Source organism: Trachinotus anak, unplaced genomic scaffold (assembly GCF_046630095.1).
Source record: "Trachinotus anak isolate AG129_WGS33_773 ecotype Australia unplaced genomic scaffold, CSIRO_AGI_Tana_v1 ptg000032l, whole genome shotgun sequence".
NCBI classification, from domain to species: Eukaryota; Metazoa; Chordata; class Actinopteri; order Carangiformes; family Carangidae; genus Trachinotus; species Trachinotus anak.
This window is the reverse complement of record NW_027273883.1, coordinates 1,291,606-1,312,700: the sequence shown is the minus strand read 5'-3', so window position 1 is coordinate 1,312,700 and position 21,095 is coordinate 1,291,606. Positions and strand designations below refer to the sequence as shown.

General features: G+C 43.4%; 1 protein-coding gene across 4 annotated transcripts in view; it reads left to right on the top strand.

Moving 5' to 3' along the window:
- Positions 1-21,095, top strand: part of bbs9 (Bardet-Biedl syndrome 9) — a 171,356-nt gene that overhangs the window by 104,934 nt on the left and 45,327 nt on the right. For all 4 annotated transcript variants that reach the window (XM_071470944.1, XM_071470946.1, XM_071470945.1 and 1 more), the window contains one exon: positions 9,186-9,296. In XM_071470944.1, coding sequence (XP_071327045.1) covers positions 9,186-9,296 — 111 coding nt within the window. The remainder of the gene's footprint in view (positions 1-9,185; positions 9,297-21,095) is intronic.

The window sequence follows — 21,095 nt, the reverse complement described above, 5'->3', positions numbered from 1 at the left end:
CTGCTCTGTTAAACAGGGATCTCCACAGACCAGGGCTCAGGAAGCCTCTGCAGACGGTTTAACAGTAGCTCGTCTGATTGTTTGTGTTTCCAGAGACAAACTCCACATCAGTGTTTGTCCGAGCCTCAGCTCTTTGTCGCTGTAACAGCTCTGGTTTGCTGTCCAGCCGCCGTGCTCTGCATGTGTGGAGACGTCAACTTCATTAGACAGCACTGAGTTAATTAAAGAGTAATTATTACTGTGTACAGGAGATCCTGGACCAAGGCTGTCAGATACTGGACCAAACACTCTGTACTGACTCGCTCAGGATAAATACACACGGTTACACACCTCATTTATAATACTTCACAAGGTTTATAGATAAACCCTCTGTCTCTGAGAATGAATGTGTGTGTGTGTGTGTGTGAGAGAGAGAGAGAGAGAGAGAGTGAGAAACGTCTATAAAACTTAAAGGGTTTGTTTAAAAGTCATTATAGTAATTACAGTTATTCAGCACAGAGTTCAATGGAACATAACTGAATCAATTAATTATGTGTGTATGTGTGTGTGTGTTTGTGTGTGTGTGTGTGTGTGTGTGTGTGTGTGTGTGTGTGTGTATAAGTAAGAGAGGAGAGAGTGAGTGTGTTTGTGTTTATGTTTCCTTGACATGCGGTCTCCCCTCTCTCCTTTGGTCTGCTGCCAGAATTCACACACACACACAGACACACACACACACACACACACACACACACACACACACAGACACACACACACTGTGCTTCAGTAAACAGTCGTTTGTTAGCCGTCTCAGATGTTGCTTTTTCACCCGCCCGTAAACATACACATTTGTTTACATTTCCAACAACACCGGCGGCAACCGTTTCCCTCCAAGACCACAGACACACACACATACACACACACACACACACACACACACACACACACACACACACACACACACACACACACTGGGACATTGGGATACCACACAACAAGCCCCACTTCATTGGTACAAAGTGTGTGTGTACCTCTGTGTAAATGTGTTTATGTGAGAGTTTCCTGGAAATAGAAACCTTACAACACACACACACACACACACACACACACACCTCTAAACATACACTGAGACAGTTTCACTCTCATTGTTAAAGCTTCACCTTCTCGTCCAGAAGAGAGAGAGAGGGAAGAGAAAAGAGGACAGGAGAGAGAAAAAATCATTTAAGGTGGAAATTTAAACCATTTTTTTATTCATATTATGCAACATTTATTTAATCAGGTGAGTCCCAGTGAGAATAAAGCCCCATTTAGACAAGATTAATATAACAGAGAAAACAAATATTTCACCTTCCCTCTCTGTAATAAAAGCCTTTGTTCTAGCCAGATGTTCATTTAGCCACCGACATAACAGGAGCTAATTTAGTAAAAGGACTGTATTCATTCATCATCATCAGCTGGCTTGTTGCGTATATATATATATATATATATATATATATGTGTGTGTGTGTGTGTGTGTGTGTGTATATATATATATATATATAGTTTGCAAATGTCTGAGTGATGAAATCTGTCATTTCATCACTCAGACATTTGCAAACTACAGAAATGAATCAATTAAAATTTTGATTAGACTTTGCTTTAACAGCAAGAAAAAATACTGTAAAGTGTTAAATGCAGGTGGCTGAGGACACCGGCATCAGTTTGACTGTACAGAGGTGAAGCAGGTGAGACCACCGCCCTGTGTGAAGGAGCCGTGTAGACACAGAGGAGGAAGTCAGGTGACGCTGTTGTAGAGCGGCAGAGGGAGGAGGTCAGTTGATGGATAGGCTCAACGCTACATCTGACTAATGTGGGAAGCTGCTGTTTGTTTCCCATTTCCACCCGACAGTGAGTTCTTTTAACCCATAACCATGCCGTCCTCCAACCTTAACCACATGGTTTTTATTGTAACAATGACAAAGTAGTAATCTTAGCCCCAATCCTCCCCCAGCCCCCTCCCCAAGTTGTTTTTGTGCCTACATAACCAAATCTTACATCGTTGTCATTTCATAAAAGGGATGAATTTACAGTTTTTTTACAGACAGAGGGTGTGTGTTCCTCTAAGGGGCAGAAAAAGTGTAACAAAAAAGGAAGAACAGTAATTTTCAACACAACACAGAAAAACAGCGACTTACACGTGAATAAAACGACAATAATCAATTTAATCAACTGGAACCTAGATCTATTAAGTGATGAACTACTTTAATGTGCCGCTTTGATGTTCTACTTCCTGTTCCCTTTGTGACATCCTACATTTCCCAGAATCACTGAGGTCAGCATCACAGTGGTGTTAAATTCAGATCTGAATGACTTGGTTTGGGATAAATAACAAAAGTAAACAGAGCTCTGAGTTACAGTCTCTTACTCAATCTCCAGCCATGTTTTGTAGCTGCATTGCATTCTGGGATATTTCCTGTTATGTTTTTGTGCCTCTGATCCTCGTCTCTTTGATTCAGACAAACTGATATCACAAGCTTTTATAATGATGATCCAGAGTCTTTGTTTACATTGAGCCAAAGGATTAATATGATGGTTATATTACATATGAACATGTGTCACTGTGTTGGTGCTGATTTGATCCAGGTTACATGGACCCACTGTCTCTGCATCACATGACCTTCTGTTTTCACCCTGATGACATCATTCAAACCAACTGGCCTCAACAGCTGCACTCTGTACACACACACACACACACACACAGACACACACACACACACACACACACACACACACACACACACACACACCTGGTGAAATCAGGATGTGTTTATCACACAGGTCATTAGTCAGAGTGCTGTCAGCATAGCTTTGAAATTACCTCAACCACAGAGGTGTGTATATTGATGTGTTCTCACACACACACACACACACACACACACACACACGCACACTGTATAAACACACTTAATCTCTCCAGTCCAGTGAGAAACACTTTTGGCAACACTTGTTCTTCTCTTGTGTTTCTTCTCTTCTCTCTGTTGTTTTTTAACCTGCAGTTAATCTGTGTAATCATCTTTTATTCTTTGGCTTTGATCAGTTTCTGCTCTGTTGTTTCTCTTTTTCACTTGTTCTCCTCTGTAAAGAAAAAAAAACTTCCTCCATGCAGAGGAAGGGGAAGAGAAACGTCCAGTGCAGAAACATTTTTCCCAGTAAAGTTTTGGGGAGTTCTTCCTGATCTGACTCCAGGTCTGAGGACAGAGGGGTCGTGTGATGTGCAGGTCGTCGATGAGCTGACACACTGTTAAACTTTCCTCTGCAGAACGTGACTCTCATATTGATTGATCATAGATTAATCAACGTGCTCACAGGTCTTTTTAGAGCAGTGGTTATTAACTGTGGTGAAGCTTGACTCTGACGTAGAGGAACGATGATCATAAAATGTTTTCCTGAGCCTGGGATCACTCTTCAGTATGTCCCATGTGCTCGTTCACGAGAATGCATCCCCACATCTGAACCAGACCTCCTCTGTGTGTGTGGTTTAGTTTTCTGGATCTTTCTCATTACACTTTCTGACTGTAATGTATTCTAGTCTCTCTCCTCTCCTCTCCTCTCCTCTCGTCTTTACTCCTCTTCTCTCTCTCATCTTCCCTTCTAATGAAGTAGAAAAAGGTTGTTTATGTTTGATTGAAAGCAAGCACACACACACACACACACACAGCTTTGGTGTGTGTGTGTGTGTGTGTGTGTGTTGCAGTTATTTTCACAGTGTTCCACTGGTAGCTGTGGTTTGGGGCCTGCATCTATTTTAGACTTAAAGAGAGGGGAGAGGATGGGCTGTGTGTGTGTGTGTGTGTGTGTGTGTGTGTGTGTGTGTGTGTGTGTGTGTGTGTGTGTGTGTGTGTGTGTGTGTGTGTGTGTGTGTGTGTGTGCAGATATGTATGCATGTGTGTGTATGTGTAAATTCAGAGGACACGGAGCAAAGGAAAATCCATGCAGTATGTGTAAGTGTAGGTCAGGTCCTGTGTGTGATCCTGAGCAGCTGTCTTTGTTCTGTCTCTGTGGTGTTTGCAAATTGAAGAGTTCTCCTCCAGACTTCTATATATACGACAGCAGAGCTCTGTTTTACAGAGAATCAATCACTACCTGAAGCTCATCATTCAATCAGTCTGGAGTGTTGGAGGCTGCAGAGATTTCTCTCGGGTCTTTACAAAATAAAAGAATTTCGTTTTGTCTAAAAGCTCCCAACGTGTGGGAGAGAATGATGTGGTTTAGACTGTGAGAGCTCGACAGAAGAGATCAGGTGTCTGAATAATACACACACACACACACACACCAGTTTTTAAAGGAATCACACTTCCTGCCTTTTGATGTCTGTTTTCAAAAGCATGTCAGTGTGTGTGAGTGTATGTGCAAATTTGTGGGTCTAACAAACTATACGTGTGCATCTGTGTGCGTACAAACATGTGTACAGTGAGGGGGGATTGAAATAGCGTAAAGCCCACAGCCAAATTGCTGGTAACCACAGCAGCACAGTGTCACCCCCATCTTCAAACCACAGCCCAGAATAAAGCAGGAATGCGCTGGTGTCTCCGCACTGCAGACCGAGACAGAGCCGTCTATTGGAAGCAGCTTCACCCCCTCAACCAAGCTGTCCAGACCTGTTCCAAAAGTGGCCCCAAGTGGCCCCAAACTGTCACGGACCGGCCCAAACTGTCCCAAACTGTCACAAAATGGCTTGAACCTGAGAACAAACTGTCCTCAAATGATCATGGACTGAACCAAACCATCCTCATCTATATACAAACAGACCCACAAATGTCCAGACTGTTGCACAACTGTCTTACACTGTCCCCAGTTATATCTAAACTTCATCTTAACTGCACCAAGCTGTTCAAACAATCTCTAAAATACCCCAAACTCTCCTTAACTACCTTCAACATGTATGTTTTAAACTCTCCCAAACCACTGAAACAAACCATATCTAAACATCTGCAGATGGCCCCTGAACCTCTGAAACTGCTCCTTAAATCTCCTGGATGGCCCCAAACTGTAGAAATATCTATACACTTCTACAGCTTTCCTCCAAACTGTCTCCAGATCTGTCCTCTCCAGCTGTCTCCAAAACTTATCAAAGCTCCCAAACTGTTTCTGTAGTGGGGACCTCCCTGATAATTCAGGGTCAGTTTTCTGCAGTATACAGGACTTTAAAAACATTTTGGCACATCATCCACATCTGTTCCAGAGAGGATCACATGATAATGACTGCGCTGGTGCTATTTGTAGCAGTAAAAGAAAACATTTAGTAAAAGCAGTTGTAACAGCAGCAGTAGTCCTTGTTGTCTGCAGACTGTCCTGAACTAATCCTGCTGACTGGCTCTAAATGTGAAGTCTTTGTGCTCAGAGGTCCAGTCTGTAAAAACAGAAACAGGAGACTTCCTGGTGACTTTAACAAGCTGAGGAGCCGAGCACGCTGCTCAGGGTTATGACTTTAGCTCCAGTGTATGAAAGAGAGACTGAGGAGACTTTACATCCATGTCACTGTAACTATTAAGACTGTGCAGCAAATGAAATCAGTTCAGAATGAGTCACAGAAAACTCTCACTGCTGTTTCTACTGTGTGTGTTTCTACTGAGAGTTTGACACTTTGGGTTGTTTGGAGTCAGTTTGGATGTGGTTGTAAAACAGTTGGGGACTTGCAAAGGTCATTTTTGAATGATTTTGAAAAATTTAGCAGGTTGTTTAAGGTGGTTCAGGACAGTTTTAGAACAGTAACTTAATAAATGGCTAAAATGGATAAAACGTGTATTTCCTACAGTGGCCCTGAGGGATCAAAACACATGCAAACAGACAAAACACAACAAAGTCAAAAAATACTCACAACACACAACAAAAAAGTGGTGAACCTGGCTGTATTATAATATATGTATTATAATATTATAATACATGCACTTGTTGTTCAAGGCTTTTAACTTCAAACGTCACAAATCATTGAACAACAACTGCGTCCCAGTCGGGTTCATCACTTTTTAGTGTCCCCTGGAAACACTTCCCTTGTGTTGTGAGTATTTGCAGCACATGTGATGAAGGTGTTTTCTGAATTTGTGTGTGTGTTTTGTCTGTTTGCGTGTTTTTTTCAGCTGCAGGGTGTTGGGCTCTCTGGGCCACCGTACATTAGACCCCTCTGTAAGAGTTTGTTGCACCTCTGACTCTACATCACAGCAGGAAGCTGATGAGTTAAACCACTGGAAGCAAAAAGCACATTTCCATCTGATGTTCAGTTGCTCTGTTATAAAAATACTTTGGGTTCTTTTAACAACTTGCACCTGTTGTTGTCGCTGCAGCTAAAACCTCAGCACCATCACAACTTCAGCCCTGTTTGTGTTCGAGGTTCAACAACTTCATCAGCAACACTACAGCTGATATTACTGAATATATCTGCTGTTTGAGGACATACTTACTTTTGGGTTTACCACTGTTGCAACACCTGCTCCTGGTTCTGCTTTAAATATCTCAACCACCATCTCTACCATTATTGTTGTACAACTTCTCCAACATAATCACAGTGTCCTCTTCCATCCTGCTGCTTTTCTTGGGTGTTGAAGTGTGATGTGGTGCAGAGGAGAGAGTCCAAACCTCAGAGTTGTCTAAAACTGATAACCCGACCAGCGAGACAAATATAGACCTGACCACGGCCGAGGGAAACGCAGATACACACCACAGCTCCGAGCAGGCGGTACTACGCCTACTATTTACAGAGCGGGAGGCAGAGAGAGGAATGCATGAGAGGTCAGCGCTAAGAGACGGTCTGTGTGTGTGTGTGTGTCTGTGTGTGTGTGTGTGTGTGTGTGTGTGTGTGTGTGTGTCTGTGTGTCTGTGTGTGTGCGTGTGTGTGTGTGTGTGAGTGATGTGATTTTGTTTCAGAGTTCCTCCAGAGGTGGGCTATTTCCTTACCTCATGTTGATGTAAGACTGAGGTTAAAACACACACACACACACACACACACATTCCCCGTGAAATTGTAAGACAGTGTTAAAAAAAAACGACTCGCCTTAGAAAAACACCTGCCCAATTAAGAGCGAGGCATATCCCATTTCAAACAACTGTGAGTAAGAGTGTGTGTGTGTGTGTGTGTGTGTGTGTGTGTGTGTGTGTGTGTGTGAAGCCACAGGCTGTGCTCTCACCAAAGAGAACAAGATTGGCTTTAGAAAAGGCCAGGATAAATATTAGAGAGGGCTTAGGCTAATCTACACACACACACACACACACGTGCACACACACACACACACACAGACGAAGACGCAGTGGGGGAGATGGAGACACACACACATTCTCAGACACCTTAAGGTAGACATGATGGCACACAAACACACACACACACACACACACACACACACACACCCATACCCATCTGTCTCGTACACGCTCAAACTCATGCAGCACAAAGGTGTGTGTGTGTGTGTGTGTGTGTGTGTGTGTGTGTGTGTGTGTGTGTGTTCAGTGCATGTTAAATGAAAGCACCGTGAAACTGAACACACTCAGGGAGGAGAGGAAATGAAAGAGGGAGGGAGGGAAGAAATGAGGAAAACTGGATGCAAGAAAATGTGGGAAAGAGATGGAAAGAGGAGAAAACAGAGGGATGAGGAGGAGACAGAAGGAGAGTGGAGAGGTAAAGGTGAAGAAGAGGAGACAAAGAGGGGAGTTAGGTAACAGGAAAAGGATGATACAGACAGGGAGGAGAGGAAGAGGAGACAGAGAGGGGAGGAGAGTTATGAGGAAGGGGGATAAAGAGGAGACAGAGAGGTGGGATGGAGAAGAGACAAGGCGTCCAATTCATCGGCCTCAGGAGCTCCCTAAATCCACCCTGATCCCTGGGATTCCAGCAGGGATTTCATCACGCACACACACACACACACACACACACACACACACACACACACACACACACACACACACACACCTAACACGCGCACACACATTCATGTTGCACTGCTTCTTCTTTAATATATACATTTTCCTGTGAAGGCAGTGAAACACAGAGAGTCGAAGTCAAAAGGAGAATTTAGACAGTTTAGTTTAGTTTTTGGCCTGATGCAGAAAAACGGAGCAGAACTCTGTGTCACATGTTATTTAGTAGGCAGAAGAAATGTCCATTATACGTTAGTGAACAACAGTTTCAATTTTACAACACAACACAAATCAACTTTATTGTCCTTCATAGTTGAAACTCTGTGACCACACCTCTGCAGATACAACAGTAAGACACAGAACACTGGAAACAAGTGTTATTGTGGTGAAAACTACTCATCAAAGAGCCTCAGCATGACAGAAAGTCTTGTCTCATCTTCATTGTCTCGCGACCTTTAGTCAAAGTAACTGAGCTTTCTCACTGCGCTGCCTCTGGTTGCATCACATGCTTCATCGTTTCACAGGTCAAGGGATCAAACTGACTGTGACACTTTAGCTTGAAATATGTCTGAAAGTAGAATAAAGTGCAGCACACATTTGATATTAGCTGTGACTCAGACCGAGGAAGCCGTCATGTGAGAGGTGGATGTATCGTGTCTGCAGAGGTGGATGTCAGTGTGAGGTCCACACAGTCACATGTTCAGGAGAAGCACTGTGACGTGGACAGAATAAAGAACTGACACCATGTGAAACCTTTCAACTGTGCAGATGCAGAAAGTGTGAGTTCAGCTTCAGGGTCCACGCAAAAACACACAACACAGTGTCGACACGGGGGGGAGGGGCATGAGTGGCAGGTTTGCAGGGCAGCAGCAGCTTCAGTGCTCAGTGTGTGTCTGTACAGATGAGTTCAGTCTCTGTAGTTATTCACATAAACTGGAAGAAAATAGACCTGCACCATAAACATGAGCTGTTACTGCTGAAGTTTTCAGAATAAGATCAAATCTGTTCCATCAGACGTCTGTGGAGATTCTCAGTCATCCAGGTCATATTTGTCCAAGAGGAGTTGAATCGAGGGCAACTGGACGCAGTTGTAGACTCATGAATCAGACACATGTGAGACAAACGACTGAAAAACGCAGCTGGAACTCTTCCTGTGAGACACGCCCCAAGTTTTTGGCGTTTAAAATCTCAGAACTAATTAAAACCAAAACATGGAAGTTGAAGTTGCTCTTTAGCTGCTGTCACACTGAGCAGCTCTGCCTGTGGATGTGTAGAACTGTAGGTGTAAATCATTTTCTAACAGTTTCTCTCTTCCTGTCGTTCAGGAGGTGTTGAGCCCATAGCGGAGGTGGCTGGTGATGGGGAGGAGCTGGAGCTCCCGCAGGAGGCCACCAAGTTCATCAAGAAGAAACAGCCGTCTAAGAAAGTCAAGAAAGGTAGGAGCACAGACTCCTCCATTACTTCTCCGACTGTTATCTTTTCTCCCTCCCTTCTCTATGTCTGTATCTGGAGCTGAACCTTCTCCAGCTCTCAGACCCTCAGTGGCCCTGCTTCACCTTGTTACATTTCCAGCCGACCCGTATCAGAATACATCACTCCAGAGGTACATCCGCAGCATCGCTCCCGGCCTGTCAGTAAATCCTGACCAGAGCCTGACACTGATATCTGTTCACTGTCTGTCACACTGTTGTAATCCACCTCTATTTTCCCTTGCGGCATCGTGCTCTCTCATCTGTTATTTGCACATACCACTTTGACTGCCGTTGGCACAAGCTCCACACGAGCAGCGTGTTTCCTAGCTGCTGCCAAACGATGAAATCAAACCATAAATCAGGTTCTGCGGATGCAGCGTGGATGTTCATAGTATTTCTGAAGCTTTAGCTTTAGCTCTCACTTTACTTTCTGACACTGCTGATGTTTCTGTGGTGTCTGTTGTATGGGTGAAGTCTCACTTTGCTAAATCCCAGCTGGCCTTGCCCTCAACACAAGGTGCACACCTTAAAGCTTCCCCACGTCCCTGACCCACCTCCTGCACCTTTCCATGACTTGGCAGCAGTGTGGTCATGAAACAGTGGAGGTCGACGTGTGTTTTATTGCCCGGGAGAAACTCATGACCACGTGCCTCATGACATCTCGTGCATCTCATACTGTGGGAACATAGGATGCCAGGGTCAATGTCACAGCCAGTCAGCCCTCATGTAAACATGGTGGAAGCTGTGTCTGTATTATCAGAAGTCAGTGTGTTGTTTTCATGTTGTTCCTTGTCACTGATGCTGGTGGTGAAGTTCATCGGTCTGATGGTGTGGTGGGTGGATGAGGGGTCCTAGTTTGATGACTTCAGGGCTGCATTTGCAGACTTCAACCTCCAGGATGCACTGGGGCAGTCTGCAGTTGCCCAGGCAGCGGTGAGGATACAGGCTGGGTATCGAACTTTGATTCTTTTAAGGATCAGTTTGATAAAATCGAGGTTTGAAAAATGCCTCGTCACAAATTTAAATACCTAAGGAGTAAATGAGTAAATCTCATCAGCGTCAGTGAGCCAATCAGCATGCAGCATGCTTGGACCAAGATCTAAGAAAATAAGTATAGTTAAGAATCGACATTGAACATTTCTGAGCGTTACCCAGCTGTTGTTAGGATGAAGCGTTTCAAAGTCAGTAGATCACCTCCTTGATTTTGCTGCTCAGAACATCTATGTTTTACTCATTCACCTGTTCATTCTCCTACAGATGGTAAACTAACATCCCATAATGCTCTCTGAGATGTTCTTTCCTGGGAGTATGAGTTATTCTCTGCCGTGCACTTGTCTCTGTTTCATATAGGCTCTTTCTGTTGTGGCCATGTTTTTGTTATCACTGTGTTATTGCTGTGGACAGTGTCCTCCTGTGGACAGTGTCCTCCCGTGGACAGGCGTTGTGAGTGGAGCAGGGAGTGTGTCCGGCGTGTCTGGATGACTGCTGCCAGGTCGACACTCACAGTTTCTGTGTTTGGGAAGTTGGACGGCGCTCTCTTCCTCTCCTCAGTCTGCTGTGTCTCGTTCTCACTCACCTCTCCTCATGTTTGCTCCCCCTGGCTCTGCTCTCACATCTGTCTGAGAGACGCAGCAGGTCAGCAGAGCAGATATCTGGTCGTTTAGCAGAAATATCGGACTCCATTTATTTTACTAATCAACCCAGTCCAGCAGGTTGACACCTCAGTTCCTTCCCTCCTTCCTTTCTTCCTTCCTGCCCTGTTTTGTTTTGCCATCATTAATTACTAATCTGATTAGTCTCATGCAACACACACACTTTCCCACAGACCTCCACACACATTCAACAAAAGCATTTTGTTTCCTGGCTCTTGGCTTTAACACACACGCGTGTGCACAGACACGTGCACACACACCGGCCCCCTGCCAGAGACGGGCTTCTGGTTCGCATTGAGGACAAATCCTTGTTTTATGACAGTTTGTCTTTCCTAAAGCTAGTGGATAGATTCGCTTTGATGGGCTCAGCTTTCGTTAGGTGTGTGTGTGTGTGTGTGTGTGTGTGTGTGTGTGTGTGTGTGTGTGTGTGTGTGTGTGTGCGCGCGCGCGCGCACACACGCGTGTGGTTAATCCACTCAGGCGTCACCACTAATGAGAAGGGGAGGTGTAGGAGACACAAAGAGGGCGACAGAGGGATCATTATAAATGTACACATATACAGTACATATGCATTCATACGCACACACACACACACACACACACACACATTTATACAGCCAGTTAGTCTGTCTCTTCTACCACTGTGTGTGTTTCCTGAGTTTATAACCATGGGGAAGTTAATACACACCACTGCCACTGCTTTGTGTTGTTCGTGTTGTATTGATTGTCATGTGTTGATCATGTATTTGCTCTGCCTGAAACAATCCAGATAAAAACATTTTGATGGTGAACGATACAGCAAAGAAAGTGTTTAATCTATTAATCCTGTGATCAGACTAACGATGGACCTTCCATCTGTTCAGTCTTCTGATAATAATCCATACAAGTGCTGCCTCCTTCCCAAAGTGAACATCTGTACAAAAGTGTAAAATCACCAGAATCATTTCATCTCAGTAAAACTAACACAACATGTGCTGCATTAAGCTCAATGCAAATACACCGTTACCTCTGTATATGAAAGATTTAGTAGTGCTTTACTTCTGTGTACACACACACACACACACACACACACACACACACACACACACACGTCACTCTTCCAGTTCCTCCCTCCAGACGTGATTGAAAAAACCCAAAAGGAAAATGATCCCTAATTAGTATTGTTTGTCATGGAAACCTCCAGAGTGAGTCTGTGGTTTGCACTTAAGAACGAGTGGAGGGAGGAGGGGAAGTGATTTGGGTGACGAAGGGAGGGGTGGGGGGGGTGATAGGGTAGCATCATGTCCGGACTTGTCCCATAGCCACCCCTCCTCCTCCTCCTCCTCCTCCTCTTCCTCCTCATACAGTAGGACACAGAGAGAAAATAAGAAACCGCAGCAGCTCATAAAGACCTAATAGTTCAGACAGTTTATTAAACCTTGTAGTGAAAGTGTGTTTGACCCTGGAGCTTGTTGCTCAAGGACACTTCAGCAGAGAGGATGCTTCACAGTTTAACTCTTGACTCATTAATTCTCCACACAAACTGTAAATAAAACCTACCGTCACTGACCTGGAGGAGGCAGCTCTGCACAGTGTTGCAAGCAGCAACATTTTTATATGACGATGACATGATTTTGTTTCATTGTGATTAAATATCTTGATTTGTAATGTATCAAATTTGCTGGATTAGTCCACACCTACTGTGTATGAGCCTAATGCCTTTTTTATGACCACAACATCCGCAGCACGTGTGCGGCCTTTGTGTACGCGTCGTTTCTCCAACTGTGTTTCCTGTTGTCTCTCATCTTGTCATTGTTGACATTTTGAATCAGAACCTGGTTTATTGGCAGATCAGTGGGTTTTCCAACATACGAGGAATTTGTTTGAATGTTTTGAAGCAAAACAGTGAACAGAGTAAGACAGAAAAAATCTAAACAAAGGTAAAACAAACTGCAGGACAGATCGCTCCAGTATAAATACAAAATGTGACATTACAATAAAATGAAAAGAATCCTTTGAAGTTTTGATCCAGATGTTCTCTGAGCTGGAGATGTTTCCACATTGTTGGCAAATTACTGCAAAACCTGTTCTTCTTACTTCTCAGATGATATAAATGGAGATACAGACATGTCTGTACTGATCTAACACCAGCTGATAACATCACGCCAGTGCATCAGAGCTCTGTCCACAGTGTGAATCTGTCCTGAGACGTACAGTGGAGTGTTTCTGTCTGATGGGGGGGCTGAACCGGGCAGTTCACAACTGCTGTAAAACCAGGGAACAAGGTGGTAGAGAACGACTCAGTTCAAAGTTCTCAGTCTTCAGACAAAGACACACACACACACACACACGTACACCTTCCGCCTACCTGTCTATGACTTAAAGGTAATTAGGCGCCATGCCAGCCCCCGCACCACACACACACAGACCCTTCTGTCAGAGCGGCCGAAAAGCACATTTGGTCGACTTGAAAGACATCAAAAGGCGTCTGAGAGTGGGACACAGTAAGAAAGAGAGAGAGAGAGAGAGAGAGAGAGAGAGAGAGGGGAGTGTGGCATGTTCTCTCTTTTTCTCCTCAGCTTGAAACGGAGGGATGAAAGAGAGATGAAAGGGAGAGTGTCTTCCTTCTCCTCTTTCCTGGCACTGCATCCCCTTTTTTTTGTTCTGTTCCTCCCCTACAGCCCACCTGGGATCACAGACACCATCCAGAGCAAACACACACACACACACACACACTCAAACAAGAACATCCAGGTCCACATGCAGTTTCTTCTGTCCAAACCTGTGATGCACAGATAAGAAAGCTAGAAAACACACTCTTTTATTTTAGCTTTTCCTCTCTCACTCACACACACACACACACACACACACACACCAAACACTGAGTCTCACTCTCGTCTTTCTCGTCCTCAATCTTCATCAGGACGGTGTCAGTCTGCGGTCACTGGTCTCATTAAGCCACATTATGAACCAACACAGCCTCTACAGATTTATGCTAACAGCTATTAGCCACCGACACGAGGCCTCGTCCTCTGGAATCAGCTGCAGAGACGCTGCAGCTCGTGTGTATTGGCCTCAGACAGTTGTTTGCGATGTCTGCTGTGTGCTGGTTTCAGCCATTCAGGCTCGTCAGCAATGCACCTTGTGCATATCACCAGTTACCATTAGCTGTTTGCCTTCACCCATCAGTAATGTGCTCTGTGCATTAGGAATAGCTGTAGCTGTATCCATTAGGTGCTGAATCCAGATAAAAGCTCCATTACTGTGAATCTATAACCATCCTGCAGAAAATGTGGATAAAGAGAAGCAGATGAGTCAGAAAGGGATTTTAAGCTTTGAGACGTCGTGCTGTGAAACCTCCAGTGAACCTGCAGCACCCCGTGTTAAAGGCTCTGCCAGCTGAGCTGAATACATGCTGCTGGATACAGATATTTATGGACCCACTTAACTGAACGCAGGGTATTTTGAGCATTTGCATTTGTAGAACTTATGAAAATTAGTCAGATTGGCAGATAATGGATGTTTTTATGTATTTGTCCAATTAGCAAATCTCCTGCTCTGTGTGTGTGTGTGTGTGTGTGTGTGTGTGTTATGAACTGATTAACTGTGTCTGATGTGATTGATCAAGTCCACCAGTTTTCAGGTCTTCAGGTCATCCAGATCTAAACACGATATCTCAGTAACACTTTAAGGGAACGTCTTCAAATTTGACACAAACATTAATTTGGACTTTTGGATTATGACACAATTTAACTCAAATGTCTATAAGGATAAAATGAAGAGATGAGATGTTTTATACCCAAAAGGTCAAGGGTCAACTTCACTGTGACATCATAATGTTGCAAAACACCTCTGAACATTATCCATCACTGTAACATGTGATCATATTTCTTGCAACTTGACTGGTTGGCTGAGACATACAACCACGAGGCAGTAATTCTGAGTCACGATTCGCTGTCGGTTCAGTACCTAATGTGATTTGACATTATAATCCTCCCACACAGGGAGCCATACAGATTTTAAGAGTGAAAAAATGAGAGCAGTGATATCAGATTGGCTCATGGTGTCAGTAAACACCTTCAGCTGATGCGTGAAAATATGAAGTAGGTAGAAAAGAATTGGGCTGGTGCACAGATGTGAAGGCAGGTAGGTCCCAGAAAAAGGTTTCTGCTGTTGAAGAGGATATTTGATTTCAGAGAATTACTTTGGGTCTGTTGGTGTCATCTGTCAGGAAGGTCATGTTAGTTTCAAGTTTATATCTACGCTCTGATTTATGTTGCATGTGAAGTCACATCCTCCGTCTTTTTATGTGGATAGAAAGATAAATCGATCAGGACAAACATGCCTTTCATCTCCAGCCCTCCCGCTCTCCCAGGTGAGTCGTGCAGCCGGCAGCAGAGTGAAGCTGCACAGGTAATGAAACCTGTGGTGACTCAGTGAGAGTCTGTGTTCACAGGCCGGAGGAGACTTGTACTGACACGGCTGAGTTACACAGTCCTGCTGCGTCAGTCTGTCCGTCAGATCACAGACACACAGGGAACACAGCTATCAGCTTACTCACATCCAGCTCCTGCACACACACACACACACACACACACACACACACACACACACACACACACACACACACACACACTCTCTCAGCGGGCCGGTTTCCTCATCCTGAACTGGATCCTCCCGGGCCTTGGCCAGAATTTCTGACCCATGAACTTGTGTTTTAGGTGTGTGTGTGTGTTCGTCTGTGTGTGTCTGTCTGTTTGTCTGTGTGTGGTGATGTGTGTGACAGATAAAGGTTTCTCTATTCCCAGCTCACCCTCCATGAATAAAAACACAGATAGAAAATGAACCCTTGTTTGGCCCTTGCCACACACAGACACACACACACAGACACACACACACAGACACACACACACACACAGTCTTTCTGAGGCTAAGTGTACTCGCAGATGGAAAGTAAAATATGCAGCATATGAAACCAAGCTCAATTGTTGTGTGTGTGTGTGTGTGTGTGTGTGTGTGTGTGTGTAAATGTTTAATGCTGTTTATGGTGTGTAAAAATATTGATAAGGACGCTTCATGACATCAGTATAAATCGCAATGTGGCAAATAGATGCAAAATCACATGTTGAATAATGTTTAATATGAAAAACTGACATTCAAAGCAAAAGGACTGTTTTCCATTATTATCTATTCAACGAGTCCAAACTATTCATGTGTTAAATTTGTTCGTTTTAATCACTATTTGCTCAGACAAACTCATTTGTGGAATGATGAGGTTTGATTCCACTGAATGCCAATAAATGATAACACTGATTTTTTGCGTTTTTTAGTCTTAGTCTTAAACATGTACGTTGTCCAGACGACCTTCTGTAGGGGCCCGGTGGCTCGCCTGGTAGAGCACATACCATGAAGGCTCAGTCCTCAGTGGCCCTCTGCCCCTTCATCCCCTCTCTCTCCTGCTGTAAATGATCAGAAACTATGTCCAGGCAGGGATTAAAAACCTACAGCACACATATACATTTCATAAACTTAAATGAAATTATTACCAACATTCAAAAGATGCAGAAATACACCAAATCTGGAAGATGTTTAGGACGAGGTCATCCATCATATTTTTTTGCAAACATAAAAAACAGAAGATTTAAACTTCACTGAGGAGCTGAGGAACAGTCTGAGTGTGAACGTCCACAGTGTAGAAAGAGATTTCACTTATTTCAACCTTTAAGCTACTTAATGGAAATAAAAGTGGAAAACCGGATTTATTTTAGGCCTCAGGCTGTTTGAAAGATCACAGGAGTGTGACAGGTGTGTGTGTGTATTAAAACCTTCAATGACACACTGCAGCTCTTCTATCGCAAACGTCTGTTTCCTCTCGTGTCCTAATATAAATTTAGGTTGACAGTGTTCCAACCAGTAACACGGCTCACTGACAGGGACTGTGACGAGTCTGAGAAAACTCACTTACACTTTGAGTTTGACATTTTCATTTTACAAACAAGGAGGTCGAAGGTCTGATCATATGATATTTAAGTCATTATAATATAAACATACATCATTGTGACTTAAAAGATGCATATTTATGATTTGGTATCATGACTGATGTGATCATGTGGATCAGGACTTCTGGGAATTATCTCGTGTCACGTTTGAGCAGGGGCTTGGTGCTGGTAATTTGGGGGGAGAAATAAATCTCCAATTCTATGTTCTTAGATTTAGTTGCATGTTGGAGTTTGTATTTTTGCCTCATCAGGGGGTTGCGTGGCATTTAAATTGGTGTGGTGCGTTCACTAAATTACAGCTGGTTTTCAAACGCGTGTCCCCCAAATCAAACATGTCAAACGTGCGCTCTCAAAATAAAACTGCCTGCTTCCCTCGTTCCCACTTGTCACGTGTGAGCACCTCGAGTCTAACTGGGTGTCGACCGTGAGCCCCACACATCCACATGTTTGTCAGCCTTAAATCCAAGTCATCATCAACTGTGAGTTCCTGGAATCTAGCTGTGCCTCAAGAGCGAGTTTCCCCAGCTGGTCTTTAAATGTCCTCCTAAATCCAACTGGACATCGATCTGAATTCCCTGAAATCCAACAGTTTGTCGAGTGTGTGTTCACTAAATCCAGCTCATCACCACCTACATGTTTTCTAAATCCATGTCTCCATCAAGTGCATTAAAGAAACTAAAATAATCAGCCAATGGGAACTTGTAACTGTGTTATCTTACACAGTTTGTATTCTTATTGTCTTCCTATAAGATGATCTACTGTCTCAAAGACTTCTAACTCTCACAGCTTTGGTGAAGAAATATCAGCTCCCTTCATGTTTATTAATATTTAGTCTAAAGACAGTATTAGAAAATCATCTAAAATCAGAATCCATTATAAAAAGCTGCAGTGTTCTGCTTGTGTGCAACTGTAGATCTGAAAGTTTTACAAAGACAACGTCCTCGGTGGAAGCCCTGACAAGAAATGAGACGTAACAGTCGAGGATTTATTTACTGACTACATGTCTTTGGCCTTTATCAGAGACACGAGGCAGCAGAGGGAAGACGGACCCTCCTGTACTCGTTGAACTGGCACTGGAAGGTCATCCCACCATCTCTCTGACCTCCTGACTGGGTTATGTCTCTGTAGCTTGTCAACAACATTTTTAGGTAGCAACATTTGCTCTTGTACTGTAACTCCAAAGCCCATGTGTGCCAACAATATCCCAACCACATGGCTATCACGCCATCTCCGGAGCTATTTGTTGGCTCTGGGTGTGTTGACGGAGAGCGCTGATGAGACGCTCGGCTGTTTAATGTGTGTGTAATGTTCCACTAATGTCTCCGCAACGATATTATCTGATCAGCTATTCTTGGCCAGAGGCTAATGCTCACGGTGATTACAAGATAGAGATGAGGACAACGTTCCAAATATTTGTTGCCTGGTTGGGGAACAGGGCGGACTAATTCGTATGGACTCGTGGCACCCTGCAACGGAAAGTTCAGGGGGTTTTAAGCCTTACAACAGCCGTTAAGTCCTGTCAGTGACCTTGTGCTGGGACAGCTCATTCATTGTCATTTGTCTTAAAGAAATGTTGTGGAAACTACTGTACATGTTGGTTACTGGAGAATGTCTTCAAGGATGTGGCAAAATGGGATGTCTCAAGCTTTACTGAAATAGGATCTTGATGTACCAGTTAAATACAGACAATGAGGAATTATCTAGATGTTTGTTATACTTAAAAGGGTTTTTAGTGCATTAACATTTTCACTTTTTTGAGATTGCAAAGGCCAAGTGCTTCGTCAGTATGTCTCTGTGGTTTACAAAAGCTGGTCACAGAAGGCACCCGTACATCCTGCACAACCAACATCAAAGACACTGCATCATTTCATGCACATCAGTTGATGCCCATTGCTAACACCAAACCCCTTATACAGACTGAGGAAGTAGTCAAGGTACAGTAGCTGCATGGCTGGTGATGTATCTGAACATCCACAGTGTGTGGGTGCACATCAGACTCTGGCAGTGAGTTGTCTTTCAGGGAAAGCAATAATGAAAGGTTGCCCACTGGTTTCATCCTCCCTGGATCAGATGGATTACACCTGGTCCTCTATGTAGACAATAAACCAAAAATTAACATTTTTCAGTCACATAATGAAATGACCAACAGATACAAAGAAAACAGCTATCACCATTATTTCAAAATGTATCATCATGAAGAAAATAAAACTGTAGTCTTACAAATAACATCAGGCTGAATTAATCAGTCCCATCAATAGGTACAATTAGGAACGTTTTCTGTGATGAAACATTCTGAACTCAGTAAAAAGTCCTGGAGAAAGTTACAACGTGAACCTTGAGTTTAGAACAATGCTTGACTTTCTGCACTGAAACCCTCAGAATATCCTCAGAGTTTCTCTGGTTTACCTTCAGGACAAGGAGGCGACATATGTAGTGAAATAACAGCAGGTCCTTTGGGAAAAATATATCAACTGTTTATTAAGCCAGAATGACGCAAGAGGGAGTTTCATCGAAACAATCTAATTAATCAAAGGTGTGTTGATAAGTTCTGTAAATGATGGCTCAGAGAGAGAGAGAGAGACAGACGGAGGGGGAGAGGGAGGGAAATGAAAAGAGATTTAGGGATGAGAGGGGGAGAGAAGGGAGAGGCAGGAACTATTCTGGCTACGATAACCATCAACAAACCAGACAGTCTTTCAAAGGTGGAAACCCAGATGTGTGTGTATGTGTGTGTGCGTTTCCCCTCAGGTCATGTAACATGTGGTAAGGAGGCAGTGTTTTTGCAGTAGTGTCCATTCAGGCTCGGGCTCCTGAGGGAACCTTCCAGAAGGAATGAACGCTCTTCCTCTGGGAAGCCAGTGTAGGAAGTGGAGCTTCCAGTGGGGAGGAACCGGCCTTCACACCTCCTGCTGCTTTTCACATTACAGCCACAGCAGCCATGTTATGGGATATAACCGTTAATCTAATGTATTTTATGGTAGCTACTGGTTTGGTTCATATATTTCACAGGTCAATCCAGCAGTATAAGACGTGGCCCCCACAGCTTTGAACAATGAAATGCACTTGATGTTTTAATATCCTGTAAAAAGAAAACAAAACAAAACTCTCTTACACATCCAAAAATGATGACATCATTTGCAAGCATTACAGTTTTTAAGACAAATATCAGCTCATTCTCACACACAGTATAAGTATTACATCTATAACAATAATGATAACATTAAAATAAATTAGTTAATACCTCTAATGAAGAAATAACCAAATGCTTTAGCATGCAAACACACTCACATTTCATTAATGCAGTCAAACATGGTATTAGCATGTGGCTAAGTGCATACAATGCTAACTTAGATAAATATTCACCCTTTAAGCTCATATTTTGCTTGCAGAAGAGTTTAGTTTGTTCAAGTATGAAACCTGATAGGTGACCTTTACTTAGGCTTTCGTTTAGCTTTCATTCCAATAATAACTAGAAAGACAACAATTAGTTGCTAGTTGTTTGGCAAAAATATGCGTCAGAGGGCAGATGTGTGTTCTTATATTATATATAGAGGCCGACTGTGTTGGCTACAGCATTTAGACTAAACTATAACTTTCATTTGAATATCAGACTCAAACTGAGCTGATAGAGTAACATCCTGGAGGCTGAACAGGTCTAATGCATGTTCTCACTACAGAGGCTAATGGTCAGGCTAATGCACTCTGACATAATCATGTTGAGGCTCCCAGATTCAGCCTTTGTGGTAGCTAGCAGTTACGTTAATGCTTTCCAGCTTCATAGTGTTTGGAGGTCGGGCTCCTTCGTTCAGCCTTTGTGATGGTTAGCAGTTAGCTAATGTGTCCCAACATCAAGGTCGCTAGTGGTTCACCAGATTATCTTCATAATGGTTTCAAAACATTTAAACATTTAGCCGGACGCCCTTTGACCTTCCAGGCACTGGAAGCTACCACAGAATGGGAGAAGGTCATTTAGTGAAATATGCTAAATCTAAAGTAAATGTCAGGGACTTCCTTGATTTTGTCTTCCTGACTTAAACTCCCTCATAAACTAAACTACTTGAAATAACTTAAATTAATGATGATGAAATAACACATTTCTGGTTCTCGTCAGTCTTTGTTAACAAGGGATTTAT